Source organism: Castor canadensis, chromosome 3, assembly GCF_047511655.1.
Source record: "Castor canadensis chromosome 3, mCasCan1.hap1v2, whole genome shotgun sequence".
NCBI lineage: Eukaryota > Metazoa > Chordata > Mammalia > Rodentia > Castoridae > Castor > Castor canadensis.
Window position 1 is genome coordinate 74,121,146 of NC_133388.1, and position 17,114 is coordinate 74,138,259.

General features: G+C 33.6%; 1 protein-coding gene across 3 annotated transcripts in view; it reads right to left on the reverse strand.

Moving 5' to 3' along the window:
• Positions 1 to 17,114, reverse strand: part of Scfd1 (sec1 family domain containing 1) — a 109,009-nt gene that overhangs the window by 56,033 nt on the left and 35,862 nt on the right. For all 3 annotated transcript variants that reach the window (XM_074068224.1, XM_074068223.1, XM_020156676.2), the window contains 4 exons: positions 5,438 to 5,577; positions 3,319 to 3,409; positions 2,662 to 2,735; positions 1,895 to 1,976 (listed from right to left, as the gene is read on the reverse strand). In XM_074068224.1, the coding sequence (XP_073924325.1) occupies positions 1,895 to 1,976; positions 2,662 to 2,735; positions 3,319 to 3,409; positions 5,438 to 5,577 (387 nt within the window). The remainder of the gene's footprint in view (positions 1 to 1,894; positions 1,977 to 2,661; positions 2,736 to 3,318; positions 3,410 to 5,437; positions 5,578 to 17,114) is intronic.

The window sequence follows — 17,114 nt, forward strand, 5'->3', positions numbered from 1 at the left end:
AAGGTGGAAATTTAGTAGTTATGGAAAACTAAAGAAATTTTATAACTAGGAGTACTAAGAAAAGAAAACAATGAAGTTTATGTGCTCATTCTGCCAAGAGAGATCAGGAACTTAAATATGATCAACATTAAGAGGGCACATCACAGAAAATATTTCAATTTTTCTATATGAACAGATTGTGTTATACTGGGATAATTCCTACATCTATTATCTATTAAATATAACCATACTTTATATGTAAATATTTAAAATATTTGTCTGTGATACAAAAACTCTTGAACTAATTGGGTTTCCTAGAACAACACAACTGAGAATAGTATATCTTATATATAATATTATTCTCCTTTTGCAAAGCAAATGTTCTTTAAATCAGATCCTGTTAATAAAAAGAGTGTCTTTTTTTAGTTATAGCACAACAATGATTCCAAAATGTCTAACTTTTATATAAAATTATGCAGTTTCTTGAAAACAGCAAATTAATTTCTAAACTAAGATGCTCTGCTAGGTAATTAGCAGCCCTAGATGAAGCACTGTCATTCGTAAGACCAAGAGGTTTTAGGTCAGATAGGGTGGATATTCAACTATCATGGACAGATGGTTTCTATTAGCAAAAAACTAATTTTGAAAAACTTACCTAAATCATTAGTGTAAATTGATAATCAACAAACTTTCATAAGCAAATTGTATTTGATAAAGCATCATCTTCCGCAAGATAGTAGAGTAGCTGTCTTCCACTTCCACTTTACTTCCAGACTGTACTACCCCTCACATTCCTCAGTCTCTCTCCATTTAAAACATAAATCAGATCATATCATTAACTTCCAGTTATATTTAAACTCTTATTTTTTTGAACTCCATATTCTATCCCTCTCTTCTCACTAAAGCACATTAATCATCTTTTCTATCCTCAAACACATCAAATTTCTTTGTCTTAAGAACCAAGTCTTAGGATACTGGGATTCAGTTTTACATCTTGAGCATAAATAAGAGTAGAATACTGAAGGATTCATTAAGCAAGCTAATATGGAGAAACAGTGAATAAGATAATGAGAAAAAAACCCCCAAACTATGACAACAATATTGAGAAGCCCAATCAATGTATGTGTTTCAAAATCACAGTCCATTGAAAGTATGAAACTTTAATGTTAACAGATTCACCTAAAACCCAAAACCAAGTCACATAAATGAGGTGATGTTATTAATGGATATTTAGCTAGTACTATATTAAGAAGGATTTCTGAATGGGTAGTAGTGCGTGCGTGGAATCTCAGCACAACAGAGGGAGGCTAGAGGATTGCAAGTGAGTTCAAGGTCATCCTGGACTACACAGGGAGACCCCATTTTAAAAAATAAAAACAAACCAAAAATGATTTCTAAATCTACATTACTGATGGTTAGATACAAGTCTATTTGCAGAGTAAAATGTACAGAGACAGTCCTGAGACAGATAGTGCAATGTAATAGAAATATCACAGATCTTAACTTATTTATTGAGGTAATTTTCTTTTTTCTTTTCAATTTTTAAAAAAATTTTTGGTGGTACTGGGGTGTAAACTCAGGGCCTCATGCTTGCCAGACAAGCACTCTATTGCTTGAGCCACTCTGCCAGATCTGAAGTGATTTTCTTGAGCAAATCTCTCTCTCTTTTTTTGATCCTTAAGTTTCCTCACTTGCACAAAATGAACACAATATTGCTTCTTTCTACAATTACACTTCATAATGTTACAGCGGGGGTTCAATGAGATAATGAATATAAAAGCATCTTAGAAAGTATAAAACCCACGAGGCCTTGAGTTCAAACTGTAGTACTGCCATAAAAAAAAAAAAATATAAAACCCTATACAACAAATCATACTGTAGTACTGTGGGTTAAAAAAAAAGAGTTAAATTTTACCTTTATGTGTTCTAAAACAGCTGTGGCAACGTTTGTATGCAGATCAATAAGTCTTTTTTTTTCAAGGAGTTCTGGCAAAGAACTGTAAGTACCAAAAAATTGAAAATTAATCATAAAATTTTCTAAGAAAATGATGTAGACTTTAATAAAACCCATGTCTAGTGTTTCATCTGAGGAAACTCAGATCACTGAAACAGTGACAAAGTGACAAGTTAAACTGTCTGTCAACCAAATTTAATCTCTAGGCTTGAACACATACAGTTTACTATTTCCACTGTCTACTTCCAAAAGTTAGAGGTTTAGAATAAAATCAGATTAATGGAAATGTGTTTTTACTTATATTTCTAAAACATGAAATCTCCCTCCTTTTTTCAAAATTTAAAAACTTTTATTTAACGAAGGACATTATCAAGAAAGTCCTCCCTCCCTCTTCATGGCATTCAAAGTTTTGAAAAACTGTTTGATCTTCAATTAAGAAAATAAAAGCAGCAATATTAAAATTAATAATGGTTTGATCTACTTTATCACAAAACTATTTTTTTAGTGAACTCCCATTAGAATTATCTAACTGTTGAAATATGCAAATGGTCTGCTGTATCTAAGAGGGAAATGAAATCAGCTTGACCATGTTAAAATCATAATTTAGTTCTTCAAGCTCAAAGGCGTATTTACTATTACATACTACTTCCTTTTATTAAAACAATTTTTAACCTCTAAAATAATCTTATCACTAGAAAGACTTCATAGAGAATATACTGTGTACTTACCTAACAGCTGATGTTAGCTTAGCAGTATTGTCGGAAAGCATACTAATGGCTCCTTCATCTTCCCCTTCTAGTCCCTGGGAAGGAAACACAGATTTCAGCAACTATTCAAAATTCTCAGACCCACGCACAAAAATCAACATATCCCTAAGATTACTGATAAACAATAAGACTTAGGTCACCTGGAGTAACTATTTTCTGAGGAGCAAACATACATATTTTGAATAGTTACAATAAAGTTCTAGTCAACCCAGTCTAGTAAATAGCTGAATAAGTACATAAAGGATCAGCTGGCATTTTTCAGATAAAGAAGCAGGCCCAGAGACTTGTAACAGGTCACACAGTTATACATAATACAGGTGAAATCTGAAGTTAGATACAAGTATGGTACATTGGGCAGTATTGTAATACATATCTCTAAAATAAAGTCACATTATGTATATTAAGTATTTTTCAAATCATCACTTAGTATTCTTTAAAAAATTATCTTCTCAATGTTTAGGATTCTTTTTGAAAAAGATCATTTAAAGTTGAGAATAATTTTGTTGTTATTAAAGCAGTAAATGGCTCTGAACTTTTAAGAGAAAAAAGCAAACATCTTCATCCCTCTACATGTCCTTTCTCTTCCCTACAATTCCTACAAAGCAAACAGAATCTTACCATAATGCTTTTAAGTCGTTTGACCTCATCTTCTTGTGCTCTGTAAGATTCTAGTTCTTGCTGAACTGATTCTGCAACTTCTGGGAATGGACTAAAACAATATTTCACAAGAGAAACTATGAGTATATTAAAAGATTGACTTGTGTGAATTCTGAAATATATACAATGAAGAGTTATTATATTTTAGTGCACTTACTTGGATTTGAATATATCTTACATATAACATGGGTAAAAAACATTCAACATAAATAAAACTATTTAGTTTAAAATATATAAAATTAATAAATTTGAACAAAGTTAAATTTTCACTTCTTTTTTTGGTGGAACTGGTGTTTGAACTTAGGGTTTCATGCTTACAAAGCAGGAAAGCAGGCACTCTATTGCTTAAGCCACACCTCCAGTCCATTTCTGCTCTTGGTTATTTTGGAGATGGTGTCTCATGAACTATTTGCCCAGACTGGCCTTGAACTGTGATGTTCCCAATCTCAGCCTTCCAAGTAACTAGGATTATAGGTGTGAGCCACTGGTGCCTGGTAAATTTTACTTCTTTTCATTAATAAGATCACACTTTATCTTCAACTATACACCATTAGAACAACAACAACAAAATTAGTGACTAAAAATCAAAGAAGAAAAGTCACAGAACATTAAAAGTTAAATTAACATGAAGGGTCAAAGGATCCATTCAATTATATTGATGGCATTTAAAAATATCCTCTGCAAATAACTGTGGAAAAAAAAAATCTTGTAACTCAGAACTTTTACCAGTAACAATAGCACTTGGCCCACAGTTTTGGTAGACTTAATGCCTGTATTCTCTAATAACAGTTATAATAAAACATAACTTCTTGTGCTTCATCATTCTGGAGGAAAATGTAGACTACGGAATTCCAAAGTAAAGATCTTATTTAAAATAAATTATAATAGTATCTAAAACTACCACAAAGAGAAAGACAGTGAATTTTCTCTGCAGAGAAAAGTGAAATCTGTGATATAGCAATATGACTTTCCAGTTTTTTTTTAAAGATTTTAAGTATAAAAAACAGATAAAACATGCAAAAATTCCCTCCAGCATGTTAGATTAAGCCTATTATCCTACTTCTCTTTAAATATAAATGTAAAATTAGGCCCAAAAGAACAGCTATATCCAGGACACAGATTAAGCTATATCTTTATAGATACGTATTTGAAACATTAAAAAAAAAAAAACAATAGACAACATATTTCCTTGGGGGAGGTACTAGGGTTTGAACTCAGGGCCTTGTGTTTCCTAGGCAGGCACTCTACCACTTGAGCTATACCTTCAGCCCTCTTTGCTTTAGCTATTTTTCAAATAGGGTCTTGTGTTTTCGCACAGGCTGTCCTGGACTGTGATTCTCCTATAACAGGCATGTGACACCATGTCCAGCTCTTGGAGATGGGGGTCTTACTAACTTCTTGCTTGGGTTGCCCTCAATCCCCTCGATTTCTGCCTCTCAAATAGCTGAGATTATATGCTCATGCCTGTAATATATATACATATATAATTTTGCTAGCAGTTACTAAGCCCATCAAGTACCCTAAACTATAAACGGACACAGCATTACATGGAACTGGTATATTTGCTTACAACAAATTACATGGCCATTAATTTAAAGTACATTATTCCTTATGTACTGTGAATAACTCTGCACCTCAGGCGTGGGGGCTCCCTTCACAGTTATATAATACAGGATTTGTATGAGGTCAAACATGGAACAAGAAGGAAGAATCCCACCTCAAGGTTTTCCTATCACAAACACATAAATGAAGGACAGAGAGTTTTACAGAGGTTAGTGGAAGCAGTAACAACAAAATGCAGAAAGACTATCTGTACAGTCTACAGATAAGGGATGAGCTTATTGAAGAGAAGTGGTCCCTATGAAACAACATCCAACAAAAGACACAGGAATCAGGAAGAAATCAAACAATAACAATCTATGCATCTAGGGAGAGATGCATAACTGTACCTACCACTACTAATTATGTGAATCAACCACCATTATTCTTTTGATATTTTCCTTGAATTCATTAGGGCAGATGGATCTTGATTTCTCTTTCAGGGGTAAATCTTTTACTTACTGATATTTCTTTTATTTACCTTCCTTTATGCTTCTGCCAAAATTTATCAACTGGAGTTAAATCATAAGACTTCTTGTTTTTTCTTTTTGGTCTAGCACCAGCTGGAGCATTTTCTACTCCTGAAGATTCTTCCAAATTAACTCTGTTTAAGTGGAAATCCTAGGAAACAATAAACCTATTTAAATAACTTTTTGAGTTTAAGAGCCATACATTTTCTATGACAAGGAAAAAAACATCACAGATTCTTGTTGCCCTTTCTAACATTTCCAAGGACAAAATACAGATCTAAATTAAAAGACATCCTTCCAATCTTCTGTTATACACAAATGTACTTTACACTGCATATGAATGTTAATGGAAATAGCAGATATATGTGATTAAAATTGTAAAACTGTAGAGAAGTATCATGTTAAGGTTTTTATATATCCTTCTAGAAAAATATTCATTTGTATATTTATATTAGCATATACATATCCATTTAATTTTACTTTAAATGGAATTATATATATTGAATCTTCTTTTGTTGTCATTTAATAATGTATTTTAGAGTTCTTTCTATATTTGTAAATCTGTATCTACCTTATCTTTATCATGGCCTCAATGTTTGGCTGTATCAATTTATTTGACCAGGCTTCTTGATGCCTGGTTGTTCCCAGTAACAAATGTAATCTTAAGTATAATTTTGAAATTCTTGGAGTCTTAATATTCTGATGTGGTGGATTATATTTTTAAAAAAATTAAAATAGAAGCTACAATATTAGTAACATTCTCTTTCACATAAATTCTAAGAGCCAGTAAGTAGGACCAGTATTTGCTAAACTTTTCTGTTTAGTATTAATTTCACTCATGTGAATCTTGATTTTTCTTTTTTGCCCCTTCTCAAAAAAAAAAAAAACCTATAATACACGAAAATAAAAGTATCTACTTTCTCCTCCCCTTTTTGCATTAGACCCGTGGCTTCCCTCACACAAAAGCAGTATTTTATGGGTCAACTCTACTCAAGAGTAGTGAGTTAAGAAATAAAACATGGCTATTAGCAAGCAAATAAAAGAATGATGGGCAAGATTTGAAACTACACGGAAAAATTCTCAAGCATAACTGTGATACAATCACCTTAGTTCTGAGGTAGCTATATACATTTAAAATTGATTATTCTAGGTGTTAGCAAGCTAAGTATACTGAGTACAACTTAATCTCTAAATTCTTTATAACTTATTCCATGCCACTTTCCCTATTGACATAAAACTGTAATATATATATATGTATATATATGTACGTCTAATTGCCACAGAAGAGTAACATATCTATTTTCTGTTAAATAAATTATAGAAATAATGAGGCAGCCTTCTCTTATTTTTATGTGAAGTATATTGAAGAGAAAAACCACAAAAGAATAGCTATCTTTTACATGCAAGGCACTAACTCTAGCACTTTTATATTAAGTCATTTGATCTTTATAATAACCCTCAGGAAAAGTAATAAAATTCTCCTTTCAAAGATAAAATGAACAAACAAACAAACAAAAACCCCTGAAGCAGAAAGAAGTAAGTTTATTGCCCAAAGTTCTACAGAAATATGTGATAGAAACAAGATTAAATCCCAGGTAGTCTGATTTTAGTTTGTAAACATTATGCTACTTCTATCACAGAATCAGAGCTCTTCATTTGAAATCCTTGCAGTATAGAATATGGGAGGCCTTAGGTAGTATAAGCAGGCAGATTAAAGACTAGAGAGCATTGCGATAAATGGCTGGGATGACAAAAAAAAAAAAAAAAGAGTATACTATGTTTTATTTCAACCTGTTAACATTGTCTATCCAAAAGGCTCCTCATCTTACCATAGTCAAGAATATCAGTAACCTTTTTAAATTCCTCTCAGTTTTTTCTATCCCCATATCTAATCCTCATTTTGCACAACAAATCTTCCATACAGGAAGAAAGTAAAAATAGTATGGCTGTGGAAAAGCACTTTAAACAATAAATAGGTATAACAGTTACATCTGAGAAGATTAAAAATTGTCTAAGTAAACAACAGATTGTACTGAAGAGAAACATCTTTAAACAGCTTTATTAATTGGAATTTCTAGTGAGGCACTATTTCTATGATGAATACATAGCTCATTCAAATAAAAGTAACTTGTTAGCAAAACTGCTGCACTAAAATAGGAGAGAGCATATTATTACTGAAGTATTGATGGAATACTTGCAAAATGATAAAAGAATAAAGAGATGTTAAGAATTCTGAGAAACAACATAATAGTAGCAAGAATATTTCCATTATGTAACAGCAAGACAAATAAGGAAAAGTAATTTGAATCTTGAAAACTGGGAAATTAGAACATTCTGTGCTATACTCAATCACGTAAAAGCAAGTGAACATTTATACACAAATAAAAGGCAACACAATTGGTTTTAACATGGTTGAGTCTAATGTGTTTCCACTGAGTCACATTTTCCTAACTTAAAAGAATGGACAAGTGCCTCAAGTTACCAAACATAAATAAATCCCATTAGAAGCATTAAAAATACTGAGAAATTTTGGCAGTCTTATTTTTCTTTCAGAAGTTAAAGCAGATCAGGAGAGCCATAGACAGTAAATGTCAACAAAACTACCTTTAGATAATAGAGGTGACAACTCTCTATACAGAGATAAAACTTATATTCCAATTGAAAAAGCAAAGTAAAATGAAAATAATTTAATTTGGCAAGAATTTATGAGCCCTTTAACTCCAAATACTATTATCAGCAATCACTGAATAGCTAGTTTATTCAACAGATCTACTTTGGACTTATAAATAAAATGTCAAAAACCAAAGTTTTTACATTGAGGTGACTCAAGCTCAAACAAAGATCTTTTAACTTGTACTATCAAATTAATCAAGAGAGAAATATAGTAGAGAAGGGAAAAATATTAAAAGTAGGAAATATCTCTTGATAACGAAAAGGAATTGGACATAACTGAGGGATGTGAGAAAGAGGAAAGGAAACATCCATCCACTCTACCATCCTTCAAAGCTCTGGCTCCTATCCAGCCCTACAGCAAAGAAATTACCTTCAATCACTTGAAGATAGGTGCCTATGTTGTCTCATCCCTGCACATAAACTTAACAACTTTAATCTCAAAAAAGGAATGTGACCTTCTAGAGAAAAACCCTCATTTTAAGAGTGAAATAATTTGGGGACTAGGAATAACATCAGTGAGAGAAGAAATGAAGAGTGTGATGATTTATGTGCACTTTCTCTAGCACAGGCAAATATATCTCTTGTAAATGATGATTATTTCCTTCAGATGTGAGGTTTAAGAGTTAAATAAAAACTGAGTTTCATCACAGTTTTGTTTTTTATTAGCCCAAATTAATTGTACAAAGGGGTTTCATTGTGCTATTTCCATATATGCATGTACTGTATTTTGACCAGATTTACCCCTCAATTGCTCGAGTTTCAAATTTTGTTGCAAGCAATTAAAAGAAAAGATAGGCACTTTAGAAGATGAATCAACAGATTAATATATAAGGGTTTCAATGCCTATAAAAATTTCAATGTAATTTTTATAAAACTGAGCATTTTCTGAAAATAAATTTTTCAAAGCTCTTCCCTAAAAGTAATTTCCATGAGGGAAAATTCTGAGCACTAAGTTCCTAAGGCAAAGGAATCTTTTCTACTGTCTCTGAATAATTCAGGAGCAGTTTCAGGTCTATATCTGATCTAGTAGGGATTATCCCTCTAAACAATACAATTTTGAGGAAGTTCCTAGAAACCGCAATTCTATTTCTTACTGAGAAATCAATTATATACAGCTACTTCAACAGGCATGGACTGTTCATAAGAACAGTCCAGAAGTTTGGAAAGAACCATGGTTATACAGTAGATCCTTTCCACCTGTTAATTTAGAAAAAACACAGTTAAAATTATATAAATTTGCATTTATAATAACACCACTCTCTTGAGTGGCTGAAGAGATAACATTCAGAGTGATGAAGATGTATGAACTTTAAGTCATCTTGCAATTTAAATCCAATATTTTCTGCTATATATGTCAGCTCATGCAAAATAGCATGCCAAATAAAACTCAAGTGAAACAAGCATTAAGGCATACTCACTAGGATAAAACACAAAGAGTTAGCCTTACACTGATGCTTTTTAATTGTGCGCAAAATTAGTGGTCACTAATTTAACTTTACAATTTCATATTAGTATAATAAGTTATAACAAAATGGGTTCTTTAATCCTAGAGAATGGGAAACACTGTAAGCAGCTGTAGCTAGTCCAGTAGAAATAAACAGCCTTTGTACTCCGGACTATAGTCTTTAAATACTATTTGTCACTCAAAGGTAACATGGTTTTGCAGTAATGGCTGAGACTGGGTCTGTGGCAGAAAAAAGACTGATAAGCCAGGAAAATTTTAACTCCTGAAAGCAAGGAAGCTATTAAAGACTAATGAGATCATGTCAAGAGGACACTGAGGCTAATACAACAGGCCACAGATGATATAATTTGATCATCAACATGACTAACCATTTGATAACATCTCTAATATAAAAGTCCATTAGTTTATAAAATAACACTAAAAAAAAGATTATCAACTAACCTCATTGATCGCCTTTGCAGATTGCTAGGGCATTAACTCATTCTGAAAGTTGACAAATAAAGGAAGAGAATCAAGCATTTGTCCTAAGTAGTTGCTAGCTAAAAAAGATGCAAAAGGAATGGTAGTATTAGAAAACCACTATTTGCCATCAGTAATTAATACCACTTAGGGGAACAATCACCAATGACACTAAAACCTTTAGGAAAAAGATTTATGGAGAACTTTGTAATGGATGAATCATTCTGACACTACCTAAGTCACTGATCAATCTCATCATGTTAACACTGTGACAAACAAGATATTACCTTTCTTCTGATGTCATAAAACAGAAACTATACAACACTGATATTCAGTGGTTTTAACAAAGAATTAAACCAAATCTAATGTAGTTTCTAGATCTATTAGTTTATAGGAATTACTGGGAACTGAGAAGCATGTCAAATGGTACCCTAAGGATACAATCAACCATATGCAGAAATATAAGAAATTCTATGGAAAAATGACCAAAAACATAGCAAAAAAAAAAAAAAAAAGAGGTGGAAAGAAGGAATTATAAACTGAGAAACTTAAGAGAGACATCAACCAATACAATGTATGAATATTGTTTGGATCCCTATCTGAGCAAACCAACTGTAAAGATGAATCTTTGTGACAATTAGAAATATAGAGTTGGTATTAGATACTACCAAGGGATTATTCTTATTTTTCTTGGGCATAAATATCAACATTTTTCAGATACATGAAATATTTATGCATAAGATCATATAGTGTCAGGGAAACTGAATGATGACTATAGAGATTCATTACAGGATCTTTGTTGTTTTTCTCATGGTAGTGGGGATCGAACCTAAGGCCTCAGGTATTCTAGTCAAGCACCGTACCACGGAGTAACATCCCTAGTCCTTGATATTTTCCTTTTGAAATATTCCCAAAAATTATTCATAAAAAATAATACAGGACTTGAAGTACAACCCACAAGTGTTTTCCCTTGCCACAGTAAACGTGAAAGCATGTGCTGTAAGTGACTATGTTAAACAGAGCTCCCCACTGACTATGCAGATTGTATAGGGATCAAGAAATAGTATGAATAAGAAATAAGCATTATTTTATGCCACTGAGGTTTGAAGGTTGGTTTAGACTGTGCAGAACGACTCACTTTAGAGCCCAAGGCATTCTATAAATGTCAGCAGTGCTTTGAGAAGCAGAGTTCCTCATAACCTTAGGAATCATAAGCTGGACACTCATGCCAAAGAAACATTGCTGCCAATATGAAAACATTTGCTACTTGTCCTCATGTGATAATTTCAACTCATGACCAATTTATTCAGTCTTTAAACTAGTAAAGAATCTGGGCCTTATGATTAAGAACTGCACTATCCAATACCATTGTCACTAGTCACATGTGGCTATTAAGCACCTGGAATGTGGCTAGTCTGAATTGAGATGCGATGTAATTGTAAAGTATACACTTAATTCATAAGACTTTGTACATCAAAATGAAAATACTCAACACTTAGTGCTTTAAATTGATGACTAATATTTTAAGACATATTAAATATACTATTAAGATACCTGTCACCTTTTTAATGAGGGTACTAGAACTTAAGACTATATTGCAGCAGGCATTATATTCCTATTAGAAAGCACTGATATAGAACCACTAAACTCTGGCCAATGATGACAAGAGAGAAAGGTAAATAAACACAAAACATAAAAAAGGGTACAGTAAGGCTGAGGAAGGAGGATGTTTAGTTTGAGGCTAACATAGGCTAAACAACAAGTTCTAGATCAGCCTGGGATACATAGTAAGATCCTGTCTCAAAACAAGCAAACAAAAAAAGGCTAGAATAATCTAAATTAGAGTATGTGTAAGAATCATTTAATTGCCAGGGGAGGGTGGCTCATGCCTGTAATCCTAGCTGCTAAGGAGGCAAAGATAAGGAGGATCACTGTTTGAAGCCAGCCCAGGAAATTAGTTTGCAAGACTGTATCTCAAAAATACCCAACACAGAACAGGACTGGCAGAGTGGCTCGAGTGGCAGAACGCCTGCCCAGCAAACATGAAGCCCTGAGTTCAAACCCCAGTACCACTAAAAAAAAAAAAAAATCTTTAATTGAAAAAGAAAATTCTTGTAAAAGACTGTATCATCAATATAGTGAAGTAAATGTTATAAAACCATATTTATTAAGCAACTAGAATGTAATGGAAAAATGGTGGCACCAAAAGTTAGATTAGTAAGTAGTAAATATTCTTTTCCTTAGCTAAAAATTTAATCTGAGATCAGCTAGAGCAATACATATAGAGATATACTGAAACAATACCATCTTAAAAAATTAATGCTATAACAGATCTTATTTGGGCTTTTACTTAGTCTATATACTCTCAGTATGAACTTCCTGTATACAAGTACAATAAAATATGCATTTGTTTGGATTAAATGAGCAAAGTTTACATCACATTTCTGACTTTTAGGCAAATGCTTAAAACTAGGCTACCTAAAGATTTTGTATTAATAAAGATTAGATAATCAAAGGAACACCAACCTTTCACTCAAAAGTATCAATCTTTGAATGGGGTATTTGTTATATCACAATCACACATCTTTAAAAAAATGGGTGTCTCCAGTAAAGTAAATTACTTAAGTAAATTCATTATTTAATAAACCTTGAAGGGAATATTTTTCCTAAATAAAATTTGTTGTGACTCCTAATAAAATTAACGTGATGACAATGTTCTTTTTTGGAGGGTAGGAAAGAAATATTTGTTGCACTAATGTATACAAAATTCTTCTGAGACTTAACAATATATTTTACAATATTATAAATATAATAATTACAAAATCAGGTTAAAAATAATGGTTCAAAAAGGAGCTTTAAACTTTTGTTTTTTGGGTTTGTTTATTTTTTGCAGTGCTGGGGATCAAATCCAACTCGTTACACACTCTACGTAAGCACTCTTCCATGGAGTTATACCCTGCTAAACCTTGTGTCTTGAAACTGCTTGTTAAATGCAAAATAATAACTAAAATAGAGCAGTTTATTTAAATTATTAAAATTATTAAATTATTAAATTTTTTCCATAGAAGTTATTAAAGCCTACACACACACACACACACACACACACACACACACAATAATTTACAAACTATGAACTGTAGAAATTTGTTTTCAACTGAAAAAAGTCAGTGGCTATTATTTTTCTTAAATAGAAATTTCATTATATTAGCCTTAATATTACTAGACTGACTTTCTAGCCAGGTCCGGAATATTCTGGCATATTTGCGGGCATGTTTGGAAGTATACTAACCCCATACTGTTTCTATTTTTATATGTTGGTGTAACAAGTAACTGAAGGAAAACTGAAAACGTATAATAGATGTGTAAAGAATTCTATTTAGCAAATACAGAATAGGTAATAATGTTTTCGGGTCACTGAACAGATCTGGGTTTGTGTGTATTATTTTAGGTACTCCAAGTTACAAATATGTGACATTTGCTGAAATGCAGTAAGCATTTTTATATGAATAAATCTGATGAAATAAAACTAGTTTTATTGCCAAAAATAAAAGAAAAAGAAAATGGTGTTTAGAAAGTGTTTCTCAATAATAAATTTTAAACCACTTTTTTTTTTTTTGTGGGACTGGAGTTTGAACTTAAGGCTTATGCTTGCAAAGCAGGTGCCCTCCTGCTTGAGCCACACCTCCAGTCCATTTTGCTCTGGTTATTTTAGAGATGGGGTTTCTCAAACTATTTACCTAGACTGGCTTTTAAATCTCATCCTCTTGATCTCAGCCTCACAAGTATCTAGGATTACAGGTATGAGACACCAGTGCCCAGCACTTCTTGTATTCTTGAGTGACAAAAAATATACTTCATTAAAGTACATAGGTATCTTTATAAATTCTAATTTAAAGTTTCAATAAGAGTCAGTGGCAAAATGCAAAAGATAACAAAAAAGATTTCCAAGATTTGAGAAAACAAAGACCAATTAATTATAAGACAAGATACTGAGATGAAACAATGCCAACCCTTTGACTGAGGGTAAGCATTCTTTTCCAGTTAACAATCAAATCAATCCCTCCCACAGCATAATAATAAAAAGTCACGACTTTTAGTTAGTAATTTTGCTTTTTGTATCTTGATAAAATGAAAGGGGCATTATAAAGATTTTTTTTTTTTGGTCAGATGAATGTACTTCCCTCATTAAATAACACACAGGGAAGGTATCTGAATTTTCATTGCTGTTTCCAAGGTCTGATATGTAAACAAGTATCCACATTTTCAGGCAAAGGTCAAGGATATAAAAATCAAACTGCAATTTTAAGTTAATATTTCCTATCTAGAACTTTCACTCCATCTTGTGGATGAAAAAGGTATAATTATTAAGAATGTTTAAAGCTCTGAAGAATCTTTAAAAGTAGTAATTTAAAAAACCAACAAAAAATAGTGTGGTTATAATCTGTGACATCTCAGTTATAGTCTCTTCACATCTAGAAATTTCATTAAAATTAATGAACAAAATTTTGTAGTTTAATACAACCAACTTCTTCAAAGATTACAAACTTTTTATTATGTGAAACAAAAAAAGTTAAAACAAAAAATTCCTGCCATTTACTTTTACTATCTTTTATTTTTGTGTGTGGGACTGGAGTTTGAACTCCGGGCTTTGTGCTTGCAGGCACTCTCCTGCTTGAGCCACACCTCCAGTCCGTTTTTAGCTCTGGTTCTTTTAGAGATGGAGTCTTGTGAACTATTTGCCTGGGCTAGCCTTGAACCTTGATCCTCCTGATCTCAGCCTCTCAAGTAACTAGGATTACAGGCATGAGCCATTAGCGCTGGCTACTATTTTATTTCTAAAAGAATGTTTTAACTTTAAAGAGAGGAAAATAGAAAATTATAATAGCCAATATAAAAACTCACCTCATACTCTTTATTCTCATTTCACTCTGGAATGGTGAAAACCTCATCATATTTTCTCTTGACAATGAGGACTCAGAGTGTATTTCTTTATACTGGAATTACTTGTATGTGTGTCTTATCGCCTATACTCAAAGCACCTTTTATTTTAATTTTCTCCATTCAGGGGAGTCAAGAAGGAGCCCAGGAACTCTTCTAGTTCAGGAATGAGAAGGGATCCCCAGAGATCTTGTGCTCTAGACAGCCTCTACACCACCACTGGCAGGAGTGAAGAGGTGAGCACTTCACTATATGGTCTTACTAAGACCCTCACTCTGGCTCCCGCCCCAGTCAGCATCCCATTGGTGAAATATCATGTGAGACTAACAAGACTTTCCCATTATTCCCATTCTATATGGCTCTCAGATCCCATCTCCCACTTCTACCCAACTCTTGAAAATCCTTTTGTTATAATCTCGACTCAGTCATGAGCAAAAAAAAAAAAAAATCCCATTTTGAACACCCTCTCTAAACTTCTGTAGTTTTTTTTTTCCACTAAGTGAACCCCAAATGACTATCCCTTGTAACCTTCTGAGACAATTAAAAAAAAAAAAAGCTCTCACATAGCTCATACCACTGGATCTGCTACAGGGATTAGCAGATCTTTGCTACCCCCAGACTCTTTATTGCTCTCTTCTCTAAAACAACTCTACCTTTGAAACACACATCATCAGTCTAAAATAGTTGTTCCCAACCAGAAGCAATATTGCTCTTTCTGTATTTTTCTTTTTGGGAATATTTGGCAATGCATGAAGACACTTTGGTTGCCAAAACTGAGGAAATGCTACTGGCATATAGTGTTGAGGCCAGGGATGGTGCTAAGCATCCTAGAATGTACAAGAAGGCTCCCACAACAAAGAATGATCAGGTCCAAAATAATAATGCTAAAGTGGAGAAATCCTGGTCTACGTTACTCACTACTGCCACCTACAGGACACTTTTACCTCCTGCATTGACTTTTCTCTCTTGATATTCCCACTGGTACATAAATATGTGATCATTTTTCTCACTTAAAAATCTTTTCTGGGGCTAGGGAAGTGGCTCAAGTGGTAGAGTGCCTGTTTAGCAAGAGCAAGGCACTGAGTTCAAACCCCAGGTACTATCTAAAACAAAAACAAAAAATAAGAATAAAAAATATTTTCCTGTACCTCACATTCCCCTTCCAGCAATCACCACCTCCTTTCAGTTCTATGCAAACAAGAAAAATTGTTTAAGGTTTTAAAATGCTTTCCTTTCCAATCTCTCTTAAACCTATTTCAGTCACTATGGGCACTGCTTTTACCCAAGTCACTAATGACCTTACCATCACCACCTAAAATGGTGACTTTGTAGTCATCAGTTATCCCTATCTCCTCTTTGAAACACTAACCAATACAGATCCAATTTTCATATTCCACTGGCTGTTCCTTCTCATACTACATTGCTGGTTCTTACTCAGAAACCTGACTTCTAAAGGTAGACGTGCCTCAGAGTTAAGTTCTTGGAAGCTGGGCACTGTGACTCATGCTTGTAATCCTAGCTGCTTGGGAGGCAGAAGTGGGAGGATGGCAATTTGAGGTCAGTTGAAGCAAAGTTAGCAAGATCCATCTCAATAAATAAATCAGGTAGGGCGATACACATCTGTAATCCCAGCTGTGGGGGGAGGCATAAGTAGGAGGCAACACTTTGAGGCTGGCCCAAGGAAAAATGCAATGCCCTATCTGAAAAAATAAAAGTAAAAAGGGCTGGAGATGTGACTCAAGTAATACAGCCCTGAGTTGTTCAAATCCCAGAACTGACCAAAAAAAACCCCAAAAACCCAAAAAACAAAAACCAAAAACCCAACAATGAAAGAAGCTGGGCGCTGCAGCTCACACCTATAATCCTAGCTTCTTGGGAGGCTGTGATCAGGAGCCCCAATTCCAGGTCTACCAGGGCAAATAGTTTTTAAGACCCCCATCTCCAAAGATAGCCAGAGCAAAATGAACTGGAGGTATAGCTCAGCAATACAGTGCCTCCTTTGCAAGTGGAAGTCCTGAGTTCAAACTCCAGTTCCACCAAAAAAAGGGAGGGAGGGAGGCATGGAGGGAGGAAAGGAGGGAGGGAGGGAGGCATGGAGGGAGGAAAGGAAGGAGGGAGGCATGGAGGGAGGAAAGGAGGGAGGGAGGGAGGGA